The sequence below is a fragment of the Pelecanus crispus genome, chromosome 7 (genome assembly GCF_030463565.1).
Source record: "Pelecanus crispus isolate bPelCri1 chromosome 7, bPelCri1.pri, whole genome shotgun sequence".
Lineage (NCBI taxonomy): Eukaryota > Metazoa > Chordata > Aves > Pelecaniformes > Pelecanidae > Pelecanus > Pelecanus crispus.
Genome location: NC_134649.1, coordinates 154,958 through 170,597, shown reverse-complemented (window position 1 = coordinate 170,597; position 15,640 = coordinate 154,958). Strand labels below are relative to the sequence as shown.

The following is a 15,640-nucleotide window of genomic DNA, read 5'->3' as shown; positions in this document are numbered from 1 at the left end:
GCTGAACCGTATCTTTAAAACGTGTGACAACAGGACAGGTGATGGTTTTCAAATGGACAATAGATGGCTTTTCACTAGTGGTTTTTTTTTTCTGTGAGGGGATTATGTCTTTGTCATGTGTTTATGGCTTCTTTTGCCACAAGATAGTTGTGTAAATCATATGTCAGCATCTTGTGTAACTGAAGAATGATGCACTGCATCTGGCTATAACTAAAAGTTGTATCTGAATATGTAGTGCTAGCTCTTGAATGTAAGTAACTTGAATTTGTGTTCTCATGACCTTAACTAACAATTTTCCAATACTATTTAGTTTTGGGGTTTTTTTAATACATGCTTCTTAAAATTCAGGAGTTACGTAACTTGTGACTTGCATTATTCGAGTAATATCTTGAATGAAATCCAAATAACAAATACAGTTTTAGGAAAAAGGAAGGATAGTCACAAAGATGATGAAAACCTATTTTGACCTCAGTGTGGGGAGGAAAGGGTTATTCTGTTAGTTTTGCTAAATACTTCTATGCAATTTGGAAACAATGCAGCCTGCAAATTACTGATATGTGATGTTGAAGGTTTGCAAATAAATGGCATGGGGTGAGGCAAAAAGAGGGAGCATTTTACGAGGTTTTTAATGTATTTTATCTGTTAAATCCTGCAAGATCCACACATGGTAAATCCACCAAGGTGTGGTTTCCCTGATGGGATAGGCTACCTCAGCCTGCAGACCCTGCAGACCCTTTGTGCTGGAGCCTGCACGAGAAGGGGCAGAAGTATTGGGGAGGACAGGAGGATGGGGCCAGCCCTTCTGGTGGCAGCCTGCAGCTGGTTATGAAACTGCAGTATCTGTTATTTCTCTTAAGCTTACTCTCAAGGCAAGTTTCTGCTGTCATTGTGTAACCCTTATTTGACTGCTACTAATTGTTCAGGCTCATAGGCGCTATCTGAAGTGTAACTGCTGACCTTTTATCCAAGGCTGTTTGATGATAAAGCATCATTCTGTGAAAGTTTCAGGTTATTAATTCAGGCAACACATAGCTCTGCCAGTTCACTTCTGTCCTAACCTTCATTTCTGTTTCTGGCCTCATCTCCCTTTTCTGTGGAAAATCCTGAGCATTTCTGAAGCAAAGCTGCATTCTGTAAAAGTCCTATTTGTGTTGGGTTATTTAGTCTCACTTTTATCTAGCACCTGGGGACAGTTGCATTAAGTTGACCACAGCCCAGATTTTCACCGAGAGAGATTTTCCACGCAAAATGTGAGGAAGATCAGGTAGAGCAGCTGTCCTAAAACCAGTAACTATTCAGGGGTTTTGTACAGGACAGCACCAGGGTTGTGCTTTTCCCCATTTCCACAGCGCAGTGAACCTGTGCTTTTGGTATTTGGACCAAAGTCGTCCCCTGAAATTACTAATCCTGGCGCTGTGTGTCTTTTAGGAACACCATTTCATTTTACTTTGCCGAAGGAGGGTGATGTCATTCAGCCCTTGACCAGCATAACGCCACCTCTTGTTGGCCAGCTTAAAATGGGACCCAGAAGGCACAGCACACCAATTGGTGAGTTTGACCCAAATGGTTCCGTTCTGCAGTGAAAGCCTGTTCGGAAGCTGTTGATTCTTGGTGCAGGATCTGATGGGATAACTCAAACCTACCTTGGCAAAAAAAAAAAAAAAATTGCTGTTCTATGGGGAGGTCTCATCCCTTCTCCACGCTTTCCTTGTTATGTTCTGTCCTCGGTCTCTAGTGAAGGTGTTTGCTCCCTGAGTATGGGGTGGTATGGAATGTGTCTTCCTTGCACTCATTGCGTTCCCACATAGAAATCCATTAAAGAATGCAAAAGACCCCTCCTAGTACTGGAAGAGCTTAGACTAAAAGAAGATTGTTCCTAGTATTCATCACCTTTTAGGAGGACTTTCTCTGCTGGGTTCACAAAACAACACCCTGCATTTGCTGGATGAAAGGAAGTGTGTATTTCTGCTTGGGTAATAGTGAAGTACTAGGATGATACCTGTGCTACAGAGCTTTCATGCTTGAGAACTCTAGATAGGAATTTCCACTACTGCATTATTACTAACAATGCGTGCAGGGAAGCATCTTCAGAACAGAACTGGGACCTGAACCCCAACAGTGTGAATGACCGTAGCTACTTTTTGGCTTACTACTTTTGTTTTCCTATTTTCAGTGGATGATAGTTGCCCAGACAGCACTATAGCAACTAGTGATGTGACAGCAGAAGGCACAATGGGGACCAACAATGTCACCGTGGAAAGTGCAATGGTATCAGCCGATGTGTCAGAAGTGTGTGAGAAAGGAGATTCTCGTGTGGTTCCTGAGGCCGATGCAAAACTCTCTCTGCGAATGAACCTTGTTACTCCTGTGAATGATGGGAGCGAGGAATCCCTGCCATTCAGCTTGGAAAGTAAGAGGATGAAACCTCGAAACTTACAAATCCTACTAGATCTCAGCCCTAACTCAGAACCTCTTTGTGGCATTCCCCGAGACAGTCTCTGAGTATCTGTAATTTTTCTCATTTTTGTTTTTGGGCAGTGTCACTCAAATTTGTTTCTCTGTTTCTGCAATGCTCTAAGCAAGGATGGAGCGAGAGGAGAGGCCTCTGTTGTGAGGAAAGTTATTTCCAGCAGACTGAAAAACGTGTTGTATAGTAGCAACATCACAGGACAGGAAGTGGAGTTTGATTATATTGGGAGGGAAAAGATTTTAAAAGTATAATCTGGCCAAAAAAGTTTGACAGCATTTTAATCAGAACAGTGACGTTCAGTCTAATAGTCTAAAACTTGTAGAAACTCAGGTCTGTGATGAGATGTTGGGCAGGGAGGCCTGGGCACCCTTTGCCCAGCGTTACTCAACCTCTCTCTTTGCTGAGTGGGGGGGGCTGGGAAGGGAGGCAGGAGAGTCTGTTCAGGTGACACCGAAATCATCCTTCCCTTCCTTCTTGTTTCAGAGCCTACAGGCAGTGACAGGAAAGATGGATCCTCTGCCGCTGCTGGAGCTGCTGCCAGGTAACTGGGCTTGTTGCTGCGCAGAGTTAATACAAAGGTGTGGGTAGGTCCTTTTTCCACTCGTTACCAGCAGCAGGGGAAAAAAAAATGAGACACAAGCAGGGAATGCTTTTAGTAGTAGCTACAACATTAACTCTTTAGCTCTCGCAGCAGGTTTTAAGTACATAGGCAAGGTGGGTGCCCCACCTGCTCTTTCACTACGGGCTTTGTGCTTCCTACTAGTATCAGCATTTTGCCGCCTCCTGATTGTAGTCAAAGCAGAAATTCATGTCTTGTGTAGCCTGAAATACAAGTCTGCCCTGTCCACCTCTTAAATTTCAAATACATGGCTTTCTGCTTTCTTCCCTTATTGTGCAATTTTCTGCAAAGAATCTCTGAGGACTTCTGAAAGAGAATTCTCTTTTTGATATGAAGCTGATAGAAACATAACCACGTCACTGATATACTGAAATCACGGTTTAACGTGTTGACCAAAATAGAAGTTACTCCCTTGGTCTTTTGATTTGTATGTATCTATCTGATCTCACATTTAATGCCTAGCATTGCTTGATTTTAGCTTTTGGGGAGTATGGGTTGTAAGTACTAATAAGAATCTGAGTCAGAAGAAAGTGACCGGTAGTCATCTGAGTGAAGTATAATGATTTAAAGGAGTGAGAGACCTTTGAAATAAACTCAGTATCTCCTGTCACAGGTTTGCATGCTGGATGGTAATCATACCTCAGTGCTGAGGATGAGTGGCAGTCATTCCTCACTGGTGGAGGATGGGTTGCCTTTCTAGGTATAGGTTGAACTTGATCTCTCAGGGTCTGCTTTATGACTGTGACTCCCAGTATTTTTGCAGTGTCATGAAAATCCTGAGAAGTAAGCCGTGAATGGTCTAATTGTGTCCTCTGGTGGGTACCAGAAGTAGTAGGTGGTGAAACTCCTGCTGGCACTGCAGTTTTCCGCACTACATTTTCTGGAATTATTACATTGCTCTTGGCTGTTAGGGTGTCTGGAGCAATGACAGAAATGCTTATGCAATTGCAGCTTTTTTCTTGACCTTTGAGACTGGCCATCTCACTCATTCTGTGGCTGTATAGGTCAACAAGCTCAATACCAGTTGTTGCTTTCCCAAGGGACTAGACAACTCTTGTTTTTCTGTATAAGGGATTTTCTCACTCCCTGATGCTTTTTTGTTTGTTTGTTTGTTTGTTTTAAATCTGCACTGCTAGCTCCCAGAAAGCATCATCTGTGTTTAGTCGTGTCTGTGAAGTTCGTCGAGAGGATGAGGCCAGAGGTCATGGTCTTTCCACTTCTCCGTTTAGGTAACTCCTCACAGTCTTTGCCTGCCAGTCCTGGTTGGATTTATATGCACATGTGCATTTTCTACATCAAAGAAATTGCACTAAGTCATTGTCTTTGGGTGACTTAGAAGGTTGGGGACAATGGGGTAAGTATAATAAGTACTGTATGTTTGTATCTCACATGGTAATCAGACTTACCTTTTTGACTGAGCAGCAGTGTGATTCCAGCTGGCTAATACGCTTCGGTAAAATCTGGGGCTTGAGAGATCATACTTACAGCTGTTGAAATACCTTTTCTTTCTCCTGTTCCAAGATCTTCTGACCTATTGTGTTTGTTGTTGTTTCTGCTATTGTCTCCCTTCCAAGTCCATCAATTTTTGCTGTTTCTGGTTGCTTTGAAAAGGACTGTACTGCTGCATATCTTACGGTGATAAGGGTGCTGGCTGGAGAACCGGGTGTAGAAATCTGCTTCTTCAGTGTTTTCCATTCTATCTTTTGACGGGGCAGTGAGGTCTTGGTCTGTGGAGAAAAAGTAACCTATATTTCAAGAGCATTGAACAGTTATACTAAAGACTAGTGAATAGGGAGTTCCAGTGCTGGGCGATACACAGACAGAACGGAAGACGGTCACTCCTCAAAGTCCTCAAGTACACAAGGGAAGCCAAATGTATACTTCTAGTAAGGCTCAGTATACAGCCCCATGTAGTACCTGATAACGCTTTTGACAGGGCAGACAAATTCTAATAAAAACGTTAGACAGCATTTGTGTTGATGGTCCTGCCTCTTCTCGCTAGGTGTGATTACCAGTTTCAAGCCAATGAAGTGCTGAAGCAGCCTGTAGCAACCTAAAGACGGCATGACTTCCAGAAGCATGTTACATAGCCGGTGCCTGACGTGTGGAGTATAGATTGCTTTATTAGTGTTTGGAAAAGCACCTAGTTCTCTACAGGTGTCCCCCATTCTTCTTGCTACCATGTGACACAGTTGAGAGATGTTGAAAGGTTATTTTATAATTTGAGACTTACCGAGTTCTGTGCAATCTTAAGAAGCAATTGAATGACTGCCAGGGTTTTTTTTATAGTGTTTTCACTTCAGTGGCAGCATATTGGCTGTCTTGCTTTCTTAATCAATAATTTTGATCTGTATATAACTGGTTTGCAGGGGGAATCTTTTCAGTTTTCCTGGCACGCAAGACGACGTTGAATTAGATAAAAATCCCGGTCATTGGCAGTACCAGCAACACAAGGCAGATGACAGTGGCGGACAGGTCCTAATTCCTCAGAGGATGCAGCAGGACTGCCATCAACAACCTTCTGGTGCAGAGGATGGGGAGTCTGTGGAGACTGGTACTGTAAGCACTCAGACAGAAGAAGGGAGAAGAATGCAGAAGAAACCAAGTAAGGCTGTTAAAATTGATGAAAGCCGAGAGAGGTGGGCAAACACCAAGAATAAAGGGACTCAAACTACAGCAGACTGTCTTTTTACCCCAACAACTGTTACAACAGCAACACAAACGTCAGAAGAAACCTGTAGGCAGGTGGAGGTGGGAACCAGTATGTCTGGGCAAAGACCTGGGCGACAAGATGCAAACGTCCAAACTGAGGAGAGTGGGGAAAAGCTTGTGAACGCCTCTGGAGAGGACACGGACTCTCTGCACAGTCAGGTGGGATGAAGGCTGCCTGTATTTAATTTTACTGCTTTAGAACAGTGAGGTACCCCTTGAGCCAGTAAATTCACTTAACAGTAGGTTCTCTGTCAAAAAAAGCCAAAAGATCACTTTCAGATGTTAATGTTGCAAGCTTTCCTGTATCAACTGTGCACAACTGCTAAGGTAGCAATACTCAGTGGGCAACATAAGTTTGGGAAGTAAATGTCTCCGTATTTATTTTCTGGAAAAGATATGACAAGTTTTGGTTGGTTGGTTTGGGGGGGGTTTTTTGTGTGTGTCCAGATGCAGTTAACACTGTAAAATAATTTCCACTTTTTGTTGGATGGAGCTGGGAGTTGCATGAAATTTTGAATTAAGGGTTTGATGCCTTCTGTTTTGCACCAACCAATTTCTGACAGCTTGTTCTGCCCCTCCGTCCAATGTTAATGGATAAACACAGGAAGGGAGAGCTCCTCCAGAAAAATGTTCTAACAGGATGAGTAACCTTGAATTAGTATTTCAGGAAGTATTGCAGACTCAAGAAAAATCACTGCTTTGCAGTTACAGCTTGTATATTTTCTTGTGAACACAAAGACTAGAAAAATGTTTTTTTTGGTTTTTTTTTTTAAAACTTGAGTTAAGAATAGTGTGTCTTCTAATAGGAGATTAGGGAAACAGGAGATTAACAGGGCCAGAAATATGCAGTGCAATGTTGATGTGATATGTCTGAGCGTCCACTGAATGGAAGAGTATCAGAAGCCATGCTAAGCAAGTTTGCTGTTTCCTCCTTGGACTGCTGTGATTTCCCTTCCTCTACCTGTCAGCAACTCAGCAGAATGTGTTCAGTTCTCCCTTGTTTAGGGTCTGTTGTGGTGTTGAATCTAATTTGTAACAAGATGCTGAAAGGTTCCTTATGCCAGTACTTGAATATTGTGTGAAGAAACTGTACTGCAGAGATAGCTCTACCCAGAAATTATTTGCTTTTCGTCATCTGTTTTGTTTTTAATTTGTCCTGTTTATTACAGGGAGAGGAGGAGTTCAACCTTCTTCACCCACCCAAAGGCCGAGTTCAGCATCGCCACATGCGAACTATTCGAGAAGTGCGCACTGTTGTTACGCGTGTCATAACAGATGTTTATTACGTAAATGATGCAGAGGTGGAACGAAAGGTAGTTGAGGTAAGTTTCTGTTTTGAGGGCTAAATGTAATGATACATTGGTTGAAAAATAAAATTAATTAAAGTGAGAATGTGTTGTGGCTGCAGAAAATGAGTTGAGCGAACAAGTCAGCGTGCTGTGATGACAGACTTTTCTTCGTGAGCAAACACGTAGACCATTTAGTGCATTGTGAAAGCTGTATATTTGTTGCTGGTGTATTTCATGACCCTTACTGTATTCTGAAGACGCTGACTTTTTTTTTTCTTCCCAAAAAACTGAACAAAGGACTTTACTATGTACGTCTGACTGTTTAAATTTCTTGGGGTTTTGTCAGAATAGAGAGATTTCAGAATGGGCAGAAATTCTATTAGTAAGCAAAAATCACTTCTGCCTGTAAAATTGAACTAGGTAAGGTAGTTCAATCTGTTTTGCAGCTCTGTCATTTTTAACCTCACTCTTTTGAGTCCTGCGGACCAGAATCTATAAGAGGTCTACAAAAAGCAACTTAAAAGCAAAAAATAAACAAGCCTATTGTTAGTACACTTGTGTTGGTGTACGTCCATTCATTAATTGGACATTTTTTAGGGAATCTCTAAAGATAGCTGGCAAATGCTGATTTGATGTGCACAGTAATCATATCAGCCTGCTAGTAATAAAATGTTACTCCTGTTCTGCTACAAATACCATAAGAGTCTTGTGCTGTGTTGTTACAATGAGTAATGACATCAAAGGATAAATTAGTTCAGTGCAAAGCTTATACTTTCACACCTGATACTACACATGAAATTGCTTATTGTAACATTAAAATAGAGAATTAAGTTTCCTGAAATGTGCTTACATAGGTTGTGTAATCACAATCATATACCCATTTCCAATTTATCTACCAACTTTGATATCACTATTTTGTAGATACATTTTTTTAATATCCATAAAACCTTAATGACTCCAAATGACTAGCTGTCTGAAATTGATCTTGGATTATTAGTAACCAAAGGCTGCCAGTGTCTCGTGTATTTGTTGCGCTCTCCAGGGGTGGGAGTTACTCAAAGCCAGACTGATTTGATACCAATCAAGCTCTGTCCTGTTGACCGATTTCTTAATGTGACTTCTAGAGCAGCTACAGGCCTACAGTGAGAGACACACTGCCTACCATTGACCAGTCCAGACTCAAACCTGCATGACTACCTTCAGTTTCATGAATGTGGTCTCAATTTGTCTGCGCTTTTTCCTGGTGATTGTAGAGCTTCCATCTAGCAAGTACATCACCTTTTACAAACCTTTTTTTTTTTTTCTTTCTTTTCTTCTTTTTTTTTTTCCCGTAAGGAAACTGAGGAGCCTGTAGTGGAGTGCCAGGAGTGCGAGACTGACACATCCTCCTCTAGAACTGCAGCGGGCTCATCACTGACCTCGGGGGACCTCGGTGATGTCAGCTCCTTCTCATCTAAGGCCTCAAGCCTCCACCGTACATCCAGCGGAGCAAGCAGTGGTCACTCTGCCACACACAGCAGCAGCAGCAGCTCAGGGCGAGGAACCGGAGCTGTCAAAGGGAAAGCATGTGGGACAGAAACCGGAGAGTTTGCTTTACCCATTGGCAGAGGCGTCTTAGGAAAATTAAGGTACGTGCAGAGCCTTGGGAAAGGAAGAACAGATATTTTGCAGAAGTGAACAGCTGGCTTGGGTGGAGTGTGAAGCAGGGTAGACCCTAAACCAAGAATTTTCTGGGAAGGATCTGGCTGGATGAACAGAAATTAGGAGATAGTCTTTGCTTTCACATCTGTTCTTCCTAAAGGAGTAGTTTGTTTCCTTGTGAGGCATTGCTTTGCCTAAGCTCTTGCCAGTTTAGCAGTGATGAGGCAAACTTCTTGACCAGTTGTGAGATCATGGAGAAAATGGGGGATCCTAATGAACTGGCTTCTCTTTTCAGAGCAGTTAACTCATAAATGCTTTAGCCCTAGGAAAGGATCTGGTCAGCCAGCATCTCCACTCAGAGTTAGCCAGACAGGAGCACTGCCTTGTGAGGAAGAGGAGGACTCTATGCCTGGCACTCGTCAGGGTGGCAGAGCACCTGTGACACCTCGTGGGCGAGGAAGAAGAGGTCGCCCACCATCTCGAACAACAGGAACAAGGTACCCTGGAAAAAGGAGACTGTAACTTTAATTTATTGCCAAGGAAGAGGATGGGGAGCTGCTGTCTTAATGTGACAGAGAAAAAGGAGTATTGAATATGCCAGGAGCTAGTTTTTGGTGATAGCATGTAGCAGCTGCAAGCATCTCGTCCAAGTATTCTTTGTTTAGTAACTGTTCTTCCTGATCCTTCTGGGAGTGCTTTTCTCTTTCTTGCCTTCTGGGACTGCTTTTCTCTTTTCTACAGAGATTTAGCTGGACTGCCAGGTGTGGAGGATCTCTCAACTACAGCATCACCTGAGGAGAAATCATTTGCTCGTTCAGTTCGCCTGCCAGAGGGAGGGGAGAAATCTGACACTTCTGGCTTCTGTGCCTTACGTCGAAGTGACTCTCCAGAAATCCCATTACAAGTGGTGACTGGTCCTTCGGACTGTGCAGACTCATCCTCTGGGAACAGCTTTGTGGGCCTCAGGGTTGTAGCAAAGTGGTCCTCAAATGGGTACTTCTATTCCGGGATGATTACCCAAGATGTTGGAGCAGGAAAGTACAAGCTGCTCTTTGATGATGGATATGAATGTGATGTGCTAGGAAAAGATATTTTACTCTGTGATCCTATCCCGCTGGAGACTGAGGTGACCGCACTCTCAGAAGATGAGTACTTCAGTGCAGGTAAGAGCAGTGCTTGAGCTCCATCCTTGACTTTTCTGAGTTGCTGAATGCAATGGGAGATGGGTGCTTGTTCAGGAGGATGACAAGTCTGGGTATAGTTGGTTAACAGGTGTTATTTGCTGTCTTGTCAGGTGTGGTGAAGGGACACCGGAAGGAGTCTGGAGAGCTATACTATTGCATTGAAAAGGAAGGCCAGAGGAAATGGTACAAACGAATGGCTGTTATCCTGTCCCTGGAACAAGGAAATAAGCTCCGGGAGCAGTTTGGGCTAGGTCCTTATGAACCTGTCACCCCCCTGACCAAAGCAGCTGACATCAGTCTTGGTAAGGGGAGGTGCTGTTGAGCTGCTGGCTGTGCTGTTCTGCATCTTGTGCCTTTGAGATGCTTCTAGTTCCTGACCTGAATTACCCATGTTTAAATCTTTCTGGGTATTCAACAATGCTTTTGGTACTTTATAATGGGATCTTTGAGATGCTTTTCCTGTTTCATGTCTCGCTCAGACTTAGTGGTATTGACTGGTTTGTGGAGAGTGGCCTGCTTCTAGGACAGCGATGCTTGCTGTACTCATTTACACATGGATGGCTGCTATGATACAAACTCTTCAGCAGTGCTGGGAGGAAAAGAGACGGGTGGGGTACAGGGCTTGAGAAGAAAGATACACAAGTGAGAGATTTTTTTCTTGCTCTTCTGTGTCAGAGGGTGGTAGTGTATGCCTTCTAGGTACTATTGAGTTTAGCCACCTCTGTACATATGGGTGGGGTGAAAGCTCGTGGAGTTAGGTGACAGCCAGTGACTAATCTCTGCGTACTATATTACAGATAATCTTGTGGAGGGGAAGCGGAAACGACGTAGTAACCTTGGTTCTCCCAGCACTTCCAGCAGCAGCACAACTCCCACTCGTAAAGGGCAGGAGAGTCCACGCATCCCACCAGGCACACTGTCTGGGAAAAGGAAACTTGTTGCTTCTGAAGATGAGAGATCCCCAGCTAAACGTGGCCGCAAGTCAGCAATGATAAAACCTGGTGAGAACCTTATTTTCTGCTCTTAAATTTGCATTCAGCTATTTTTTTTCCTCCCTGGTATTTCTGTAATTAATCTTTCCACTTCCCATAAGCAAAAAGTAGATGAGATTGCTTGTTTGCCCTGCAGGATTTGAGACTGATTCTCCCTGGATGCATTCAGCAGCCAGAGATATTTTTAGCATAGGCCGAGTACTTACTTACCTGCTATCTTTTCAGTTCTGCATTTTAGAAATGTTCTTACCTTAATGTTGTGATTTGCCTCTCTCCTTTCTTACTCTTATCTGTTTAGTCAGTCCTGAAATGCCTAGCTGTTAAAGGGACCCTTCAGAGCAGTGTTGTTTCAGGATGTTGATGGACTGGCAAACATTGTCCCATTAGTCACTCAGGTTTTGATTTGAAGATTCTTTGCAACCAGAAGGGTAAAAGATCCCTACCTATCCTAGTGTAATCTTAACCCTATCCTGCCTCCCTCTGCCTCCTCCAGTAAAATAACTGAAGTTGAACATATCCCAAATCTTACCCAGGGTCTTTGTGCTGAACCTGACTTTTGAGACTTACAGTGCTTCTGTCTCTCTGCAGGGGCTGTGAGAGCCGGAGAGTTTGTAAGCACCTGTGAAGGTGTAGATGCTGTAGATCCCCCGGTACTGGAAGACCATCACGGACCCTTCCCCCAAAATAAGACCCTCTTTTTGGGCTATGCCTTTCTCCTCACCATGGCAACACCCAGTGACAAATTGGTCAATCACCAGAAGCCATCAGATGGTCCCACAGGGAGCAGTGAGGAGGAAGAAGGTGAGGCAAATCTTACCCATTCCATTTCCAAGTGGAATGCTGTGGCTTTAGGAAAAACTCTGGATGTTGTCTGATCAGGTATTTGTGTGAGTGCTTGTTTTACCCTTTTGCTCTTTAATCCTTTGCAGAAAGGACCTAAGACTCAGTCTTTGCTTTAGAGAATTTACAGCCCGAAATGTGTCAAACCTCAATGATGATCATAGGGCTATTCAGCAAGTTAAGAAAGGTGTGAAAATTAGCAAGAACAGCAGTCTCAGTATAATATGAGAAGGAAGGTTTTGAGAGATAAGGGATAGTGCTGGGAAACATAGGACTCGAAAGCATGAATGGGTTGCTCCAGTTTGCCTTTGCTAGGGGTGTGTTTCATGCAATGAACTGCAGCATGAAAAAAGTGACAAGGTGCTCACTTGGCTAGTTTGGCCAGTGCTGTGCTTCTCTTTCTGTGCTCTTTTTTTTTTTTTTTTTTTTTTGTGACTCTTCCAAGGGTTTTCTCTAGATATTCTTGGGAGAAAGGTTGGGGTCCCTTACTGGAATGGATATGAGCACTCTCTAGACTGAGGAGTGTATGGACATAAGCAGATAGATTATAGCCAAAAATTGAACTTTCTGTTTCTGCTCTAGAATTTTTAGAGATGACTCCGTATGACAAACATTACATAGCACAGCAGCTGCGAGCAGGAGCTGGCTATATCCTGGAAGACTTCAATGAAACCCAGGTAAGGGCTCGCTTACTAATCTACAACAATAGTCACAGAATAGTTGTGATTGGAAGGAATTTCTATAGCTCATCTTGTCCAAGCGCCCTGCTGAAAGCTGGATGAAATAGAGCAGATTGCTTAGGTCCTTATCCACTTGGGTTTTGAGTATCCTCAAGGATGGAAACTCCACAACGTATCTGGGCAACTTGATCCCATGTTTGACCACCCCCTTTTTTTAAAAAAAAAAAAAAAAAGAATTTCCTGTATTTCAATTTGTACCTGTTGCTTCTTGTCCTTTTAGTGGATAACACTGAGAAGAGTCTGGCTCCATCTTTTGTACACCCTCCTATCAGTCATGAATATGCATTGATAAGACCACCCAAGCCTTCCCTTCTTGAGCTTAAACAAGCTGAGGCTCTCTTAGCCTCTTCTTGTATGTCAGATGCTCCAATGCCTAGATATCTTAGCGGCCCTTGGCTGGGCCTGCTCCAGTACGTCTTGTGGTTTTGTTGTACTGCAGAACCTAGGAGTGGATGCAATACTCCAGATGTGGTCTTACATCAGGTCTGTGCCTCAGAACGCTTAGAGGTAGAGCTCCTCACTCTTCACTTACCAGATCTACTTGGACAACTAATTTCATTTAGTGTCGCTTTTACTTAAATTTAGATTTTTAATAGAGGGGGTAAATTGTTCTTGGAGCATCTTGCCTGAGGATGCAGAGTCTTCTCTAGTGACTTACTGAGTCTTAAACTAAAAGGTGAATCTTCTCCTTTGTCTGAACTGGAAGATATGGTTATGATACAAAAACTACTAGGCAGAGTTTTTGCCTGTGAACTGCATGGCTTAGAATAGGTGCTTATTATAGGTACTCCTAATTTCAGAATCTGTTTATCTAGTTCACCTTTCACGTAATATGGCTGTGAAAATCAGGGTTTCATTTGTTTTCTTCTTTAAAGTGTTTAGCAGCAGGATAACTTCTGGGTTTTTTTGCACTGTCTCCTGTTTACATGTCTTTTTATCTCTCTTTAAGTGTAATGCAGCATATCAGTGTCTTTTAATTGCGGACCAGCATTGTCGAACTCGGAAATACTTGCTGTGCCTTGCCAGAGGGATCCCTTGTGTGTCTCATATCTGGGTCCATGATAGCTGTCATGCTAACCAGCTTCAAAATTATCGGAATTACCTTTTGCCAGCTGGTTATAGCCTCCAGGAGCAAAAATTGCTAGAATGGTAAGTGCTAAATAACCATGATCTGAGTCCACAGGCTGAGGATTTAATGAGAGAGAATTGTTACAGTTGGGAGGCTCTTGAATACTACAGGTACTGACAATGTTCCTAGTACTGCTCCCCATGCTTTCCCTTGCATATAGGAACAGCACTGCATCTCTTTCCTTGGATTTACAGTGACCTCTAACACCAGGGTACATTTGGGTGCCATATACATAAAAAAGACAGTCTCCTGGGAAGTAAGAAAGATGTCAGTCTCCTCATGAGGAAGACTGAATTCAGGCAAGGCTTCCCACACACCTGGCCGACTTCTCTAATTGCTCAGAAATGGATAAAAGAGAGCAATACTACTGCAATTTCCTTTTCCTTTGGTATGTTTTGAAGCCAGCTTCTGCATATTCTATGGAGTCTAATCTGGTAGGTCTGTTCTGAGAGAACAATTGTCAGGTCAGACACCTCCTCAGGCAAGGTGAAGGGAAAACAAAAACAGTTTGTAAATCTCTGTGGGCAGGAGACTGATGCCTGCCTGCTGAGCCCTTTCAAAGCGGAGGCATTTTGCATCTGCACAGAAAAGATGGTTCAGGATTGAGGAGGAGCTTAGCCTAACTTTGGATTTACACACCCCACCAATGTTCTCTAGCTCTGTTTTACTATCTATAAACAGAGGATAATTGTTCCAAGTATTTCAGGAGGGGTGGTAAGAGAGCAGGTCGTTGTATGCAAGATATTCAAAGGACCAATATGGGAGCCAACCAGGTGACTAGAAGTAGATAATGGTCCTCAAATAAAGTCTCAGACTACTAGATATTCTTAGCAGTCTGCCTTTCTCTTCTTTATTCTACAGGCACCCACGAGAAAACCCATTCCATAACCTGAAGGTTCTCCTGGTGTCAGACCAGCAGCAGAACTTCCTGGATCTGTGGTCTGAAATCCTCATGACAGGGGGAGCAGCATCTGTTAAACAGCATTACTCAAATGCTCACAACAAAGGTACTCATTGACCAATTTCTCAGGCCTAGTAGCTGGGAATACCATGCCACTGTGGTCTAAAGTATGGTTTAAAAGCATTTAGGATGGCTTACAAGGTTGTCTATAAGCATAAAGGAAGGCAAAGTGCAGACACTAGCTCTCTGCTTGAATGTAGTCTAGAAGATTACGCCAGAGAAGACGATGGTTGCAGCAATTCCAGGACACAAGCCATCAGCTTTCAGCCTATGTTGAAAGTGAAAAATAGGCAAGAGTTGCTCCTGGGCCTTCTGTCGGCCGCTAAAATTGTGCATCCTTGTCCTTCTGAACTCAGCTGTCTCTCCCTCTCCATATGGGATGTAGGCCCTGGCACTCACAGCCTGAGGTCAGGGCTCATGGTTATCTAGTCCGGCCTGTAACATTGGCTACTGGTTTTCTGTTAATTTCTATCTGGATAGAGGGAATATTTTACTTGCAAGATGCAGTGTTGCTGTAGAGCATGTCTTAGAATTCACTGGCTAGGAAAGAGAGGACATGGAATAGAGATTCATAGTGGTGAAACACGCTGATCTGCTGCTGCAGAGATCCTTTTTCTTTTTTTCACCTGACAGATACCTGTCTTTCCTCCTGTGCAGATATTGCTTTGGGTGTTTATGATGTGGTGGTGACTGATTTCTCCTGCCCAGCTGGTGTCTTGAAGTGTGCAGAAGCTTTACGGCTGCCTGTTGTCTCGCAAGAGTGGGTGATCCAGAGCCTTATTGCTGGGGAGAGAGTAGGCTACAACAAGCATCCAAAATATAAACATGACTATGTCCCCCACTAAACTAAAACTTTGCCCTGCTGTCCCACTGTTGTGCAGACTGTGTTTTAATCAGGTTTTAAATGTTTGTGTAATTGGACAGTGTGCATGGAATACTGTATATAGTTTTATCTGCTGGACTTTTATGATGAAATAAATGTTCAATCTCTTGTGCTAGCTGCTGTGACTCCTCATTTCTCTAAACTTATTCCAGGGTCGTGCCTCCAGAGAAGGAGGGCAGA

The 15,640-nt window shown here is 43.2% G+C and overlaps 1 protein-coding gene across 2 annotated transcripts in view; it reads left to right on the top strand.

The window, feature by feature from the left end:
* Positions 1–15,428, top strand: part of TP53BP1 (tumor protein p53 binding protein 1) — a 29,814-nt gene extending 14,386 nt beyond the window's left edge. For both annotated transcript variants that reach the window (XM_075713886.1, XM_075713888.1), the window contains 16 exons: positions 1,429–1,548; positions 2,174–2,410; positions 2,954–3,011; positions 4,226–4,318; positions 5,459–5,960; positions 6,971–7,123; positions 8,426–8,718; positions 9,052–9,228; positions 9,473–9,894; positions 10,026–10,217; positions 10,713–10,916; positions 11,496–11,708; positions 12,330–12,424; positions 13,437–13,636; positions 14,478–14,623; positions 15,235–15,428. In XM_075713886.1, the coding sequence (XP_075570001.1) occupies positions 1,429–1,548; positions 2,174–2,410; positions 2,954–3,011; positions 4,226–4,318; positions 5,459–5,960; positions 6,971–7,123; positions 8,426–8,718; positions 9,052–9,228; positions 9,473–9,894; positions 10,026–10,217; positions 10,713–10,916; positions 11,496–11,708; positions 12,330–12,424; positions 13,437–13,636; positions 14,478–14,623; positions 15,235–15,422 (3,293 nt within the window). In that variant the 3' untranslated portion in view covers positions 15,423–15,428. The remainder of the gene's footprint in view (positions 1–1,428; positions 1,549–2,173; positions 2,411–2,953; positions 3,012–4,225; positions 4,319–5,458; positions 5,961–6,970; positions 7,124–8,425; positions 8,719–9,051; positions 9,229–9,472; positions 9,895–10,025; positions 10,218–10,712; positions 10,917–11,495; positions 11,709–12,329; positions 12,425–13,436; positions 13,637–14,477; positions 14,624–15,234) is intronic.
* Positions 15,429–15,640: the final 212 nt, after the last annotated feature.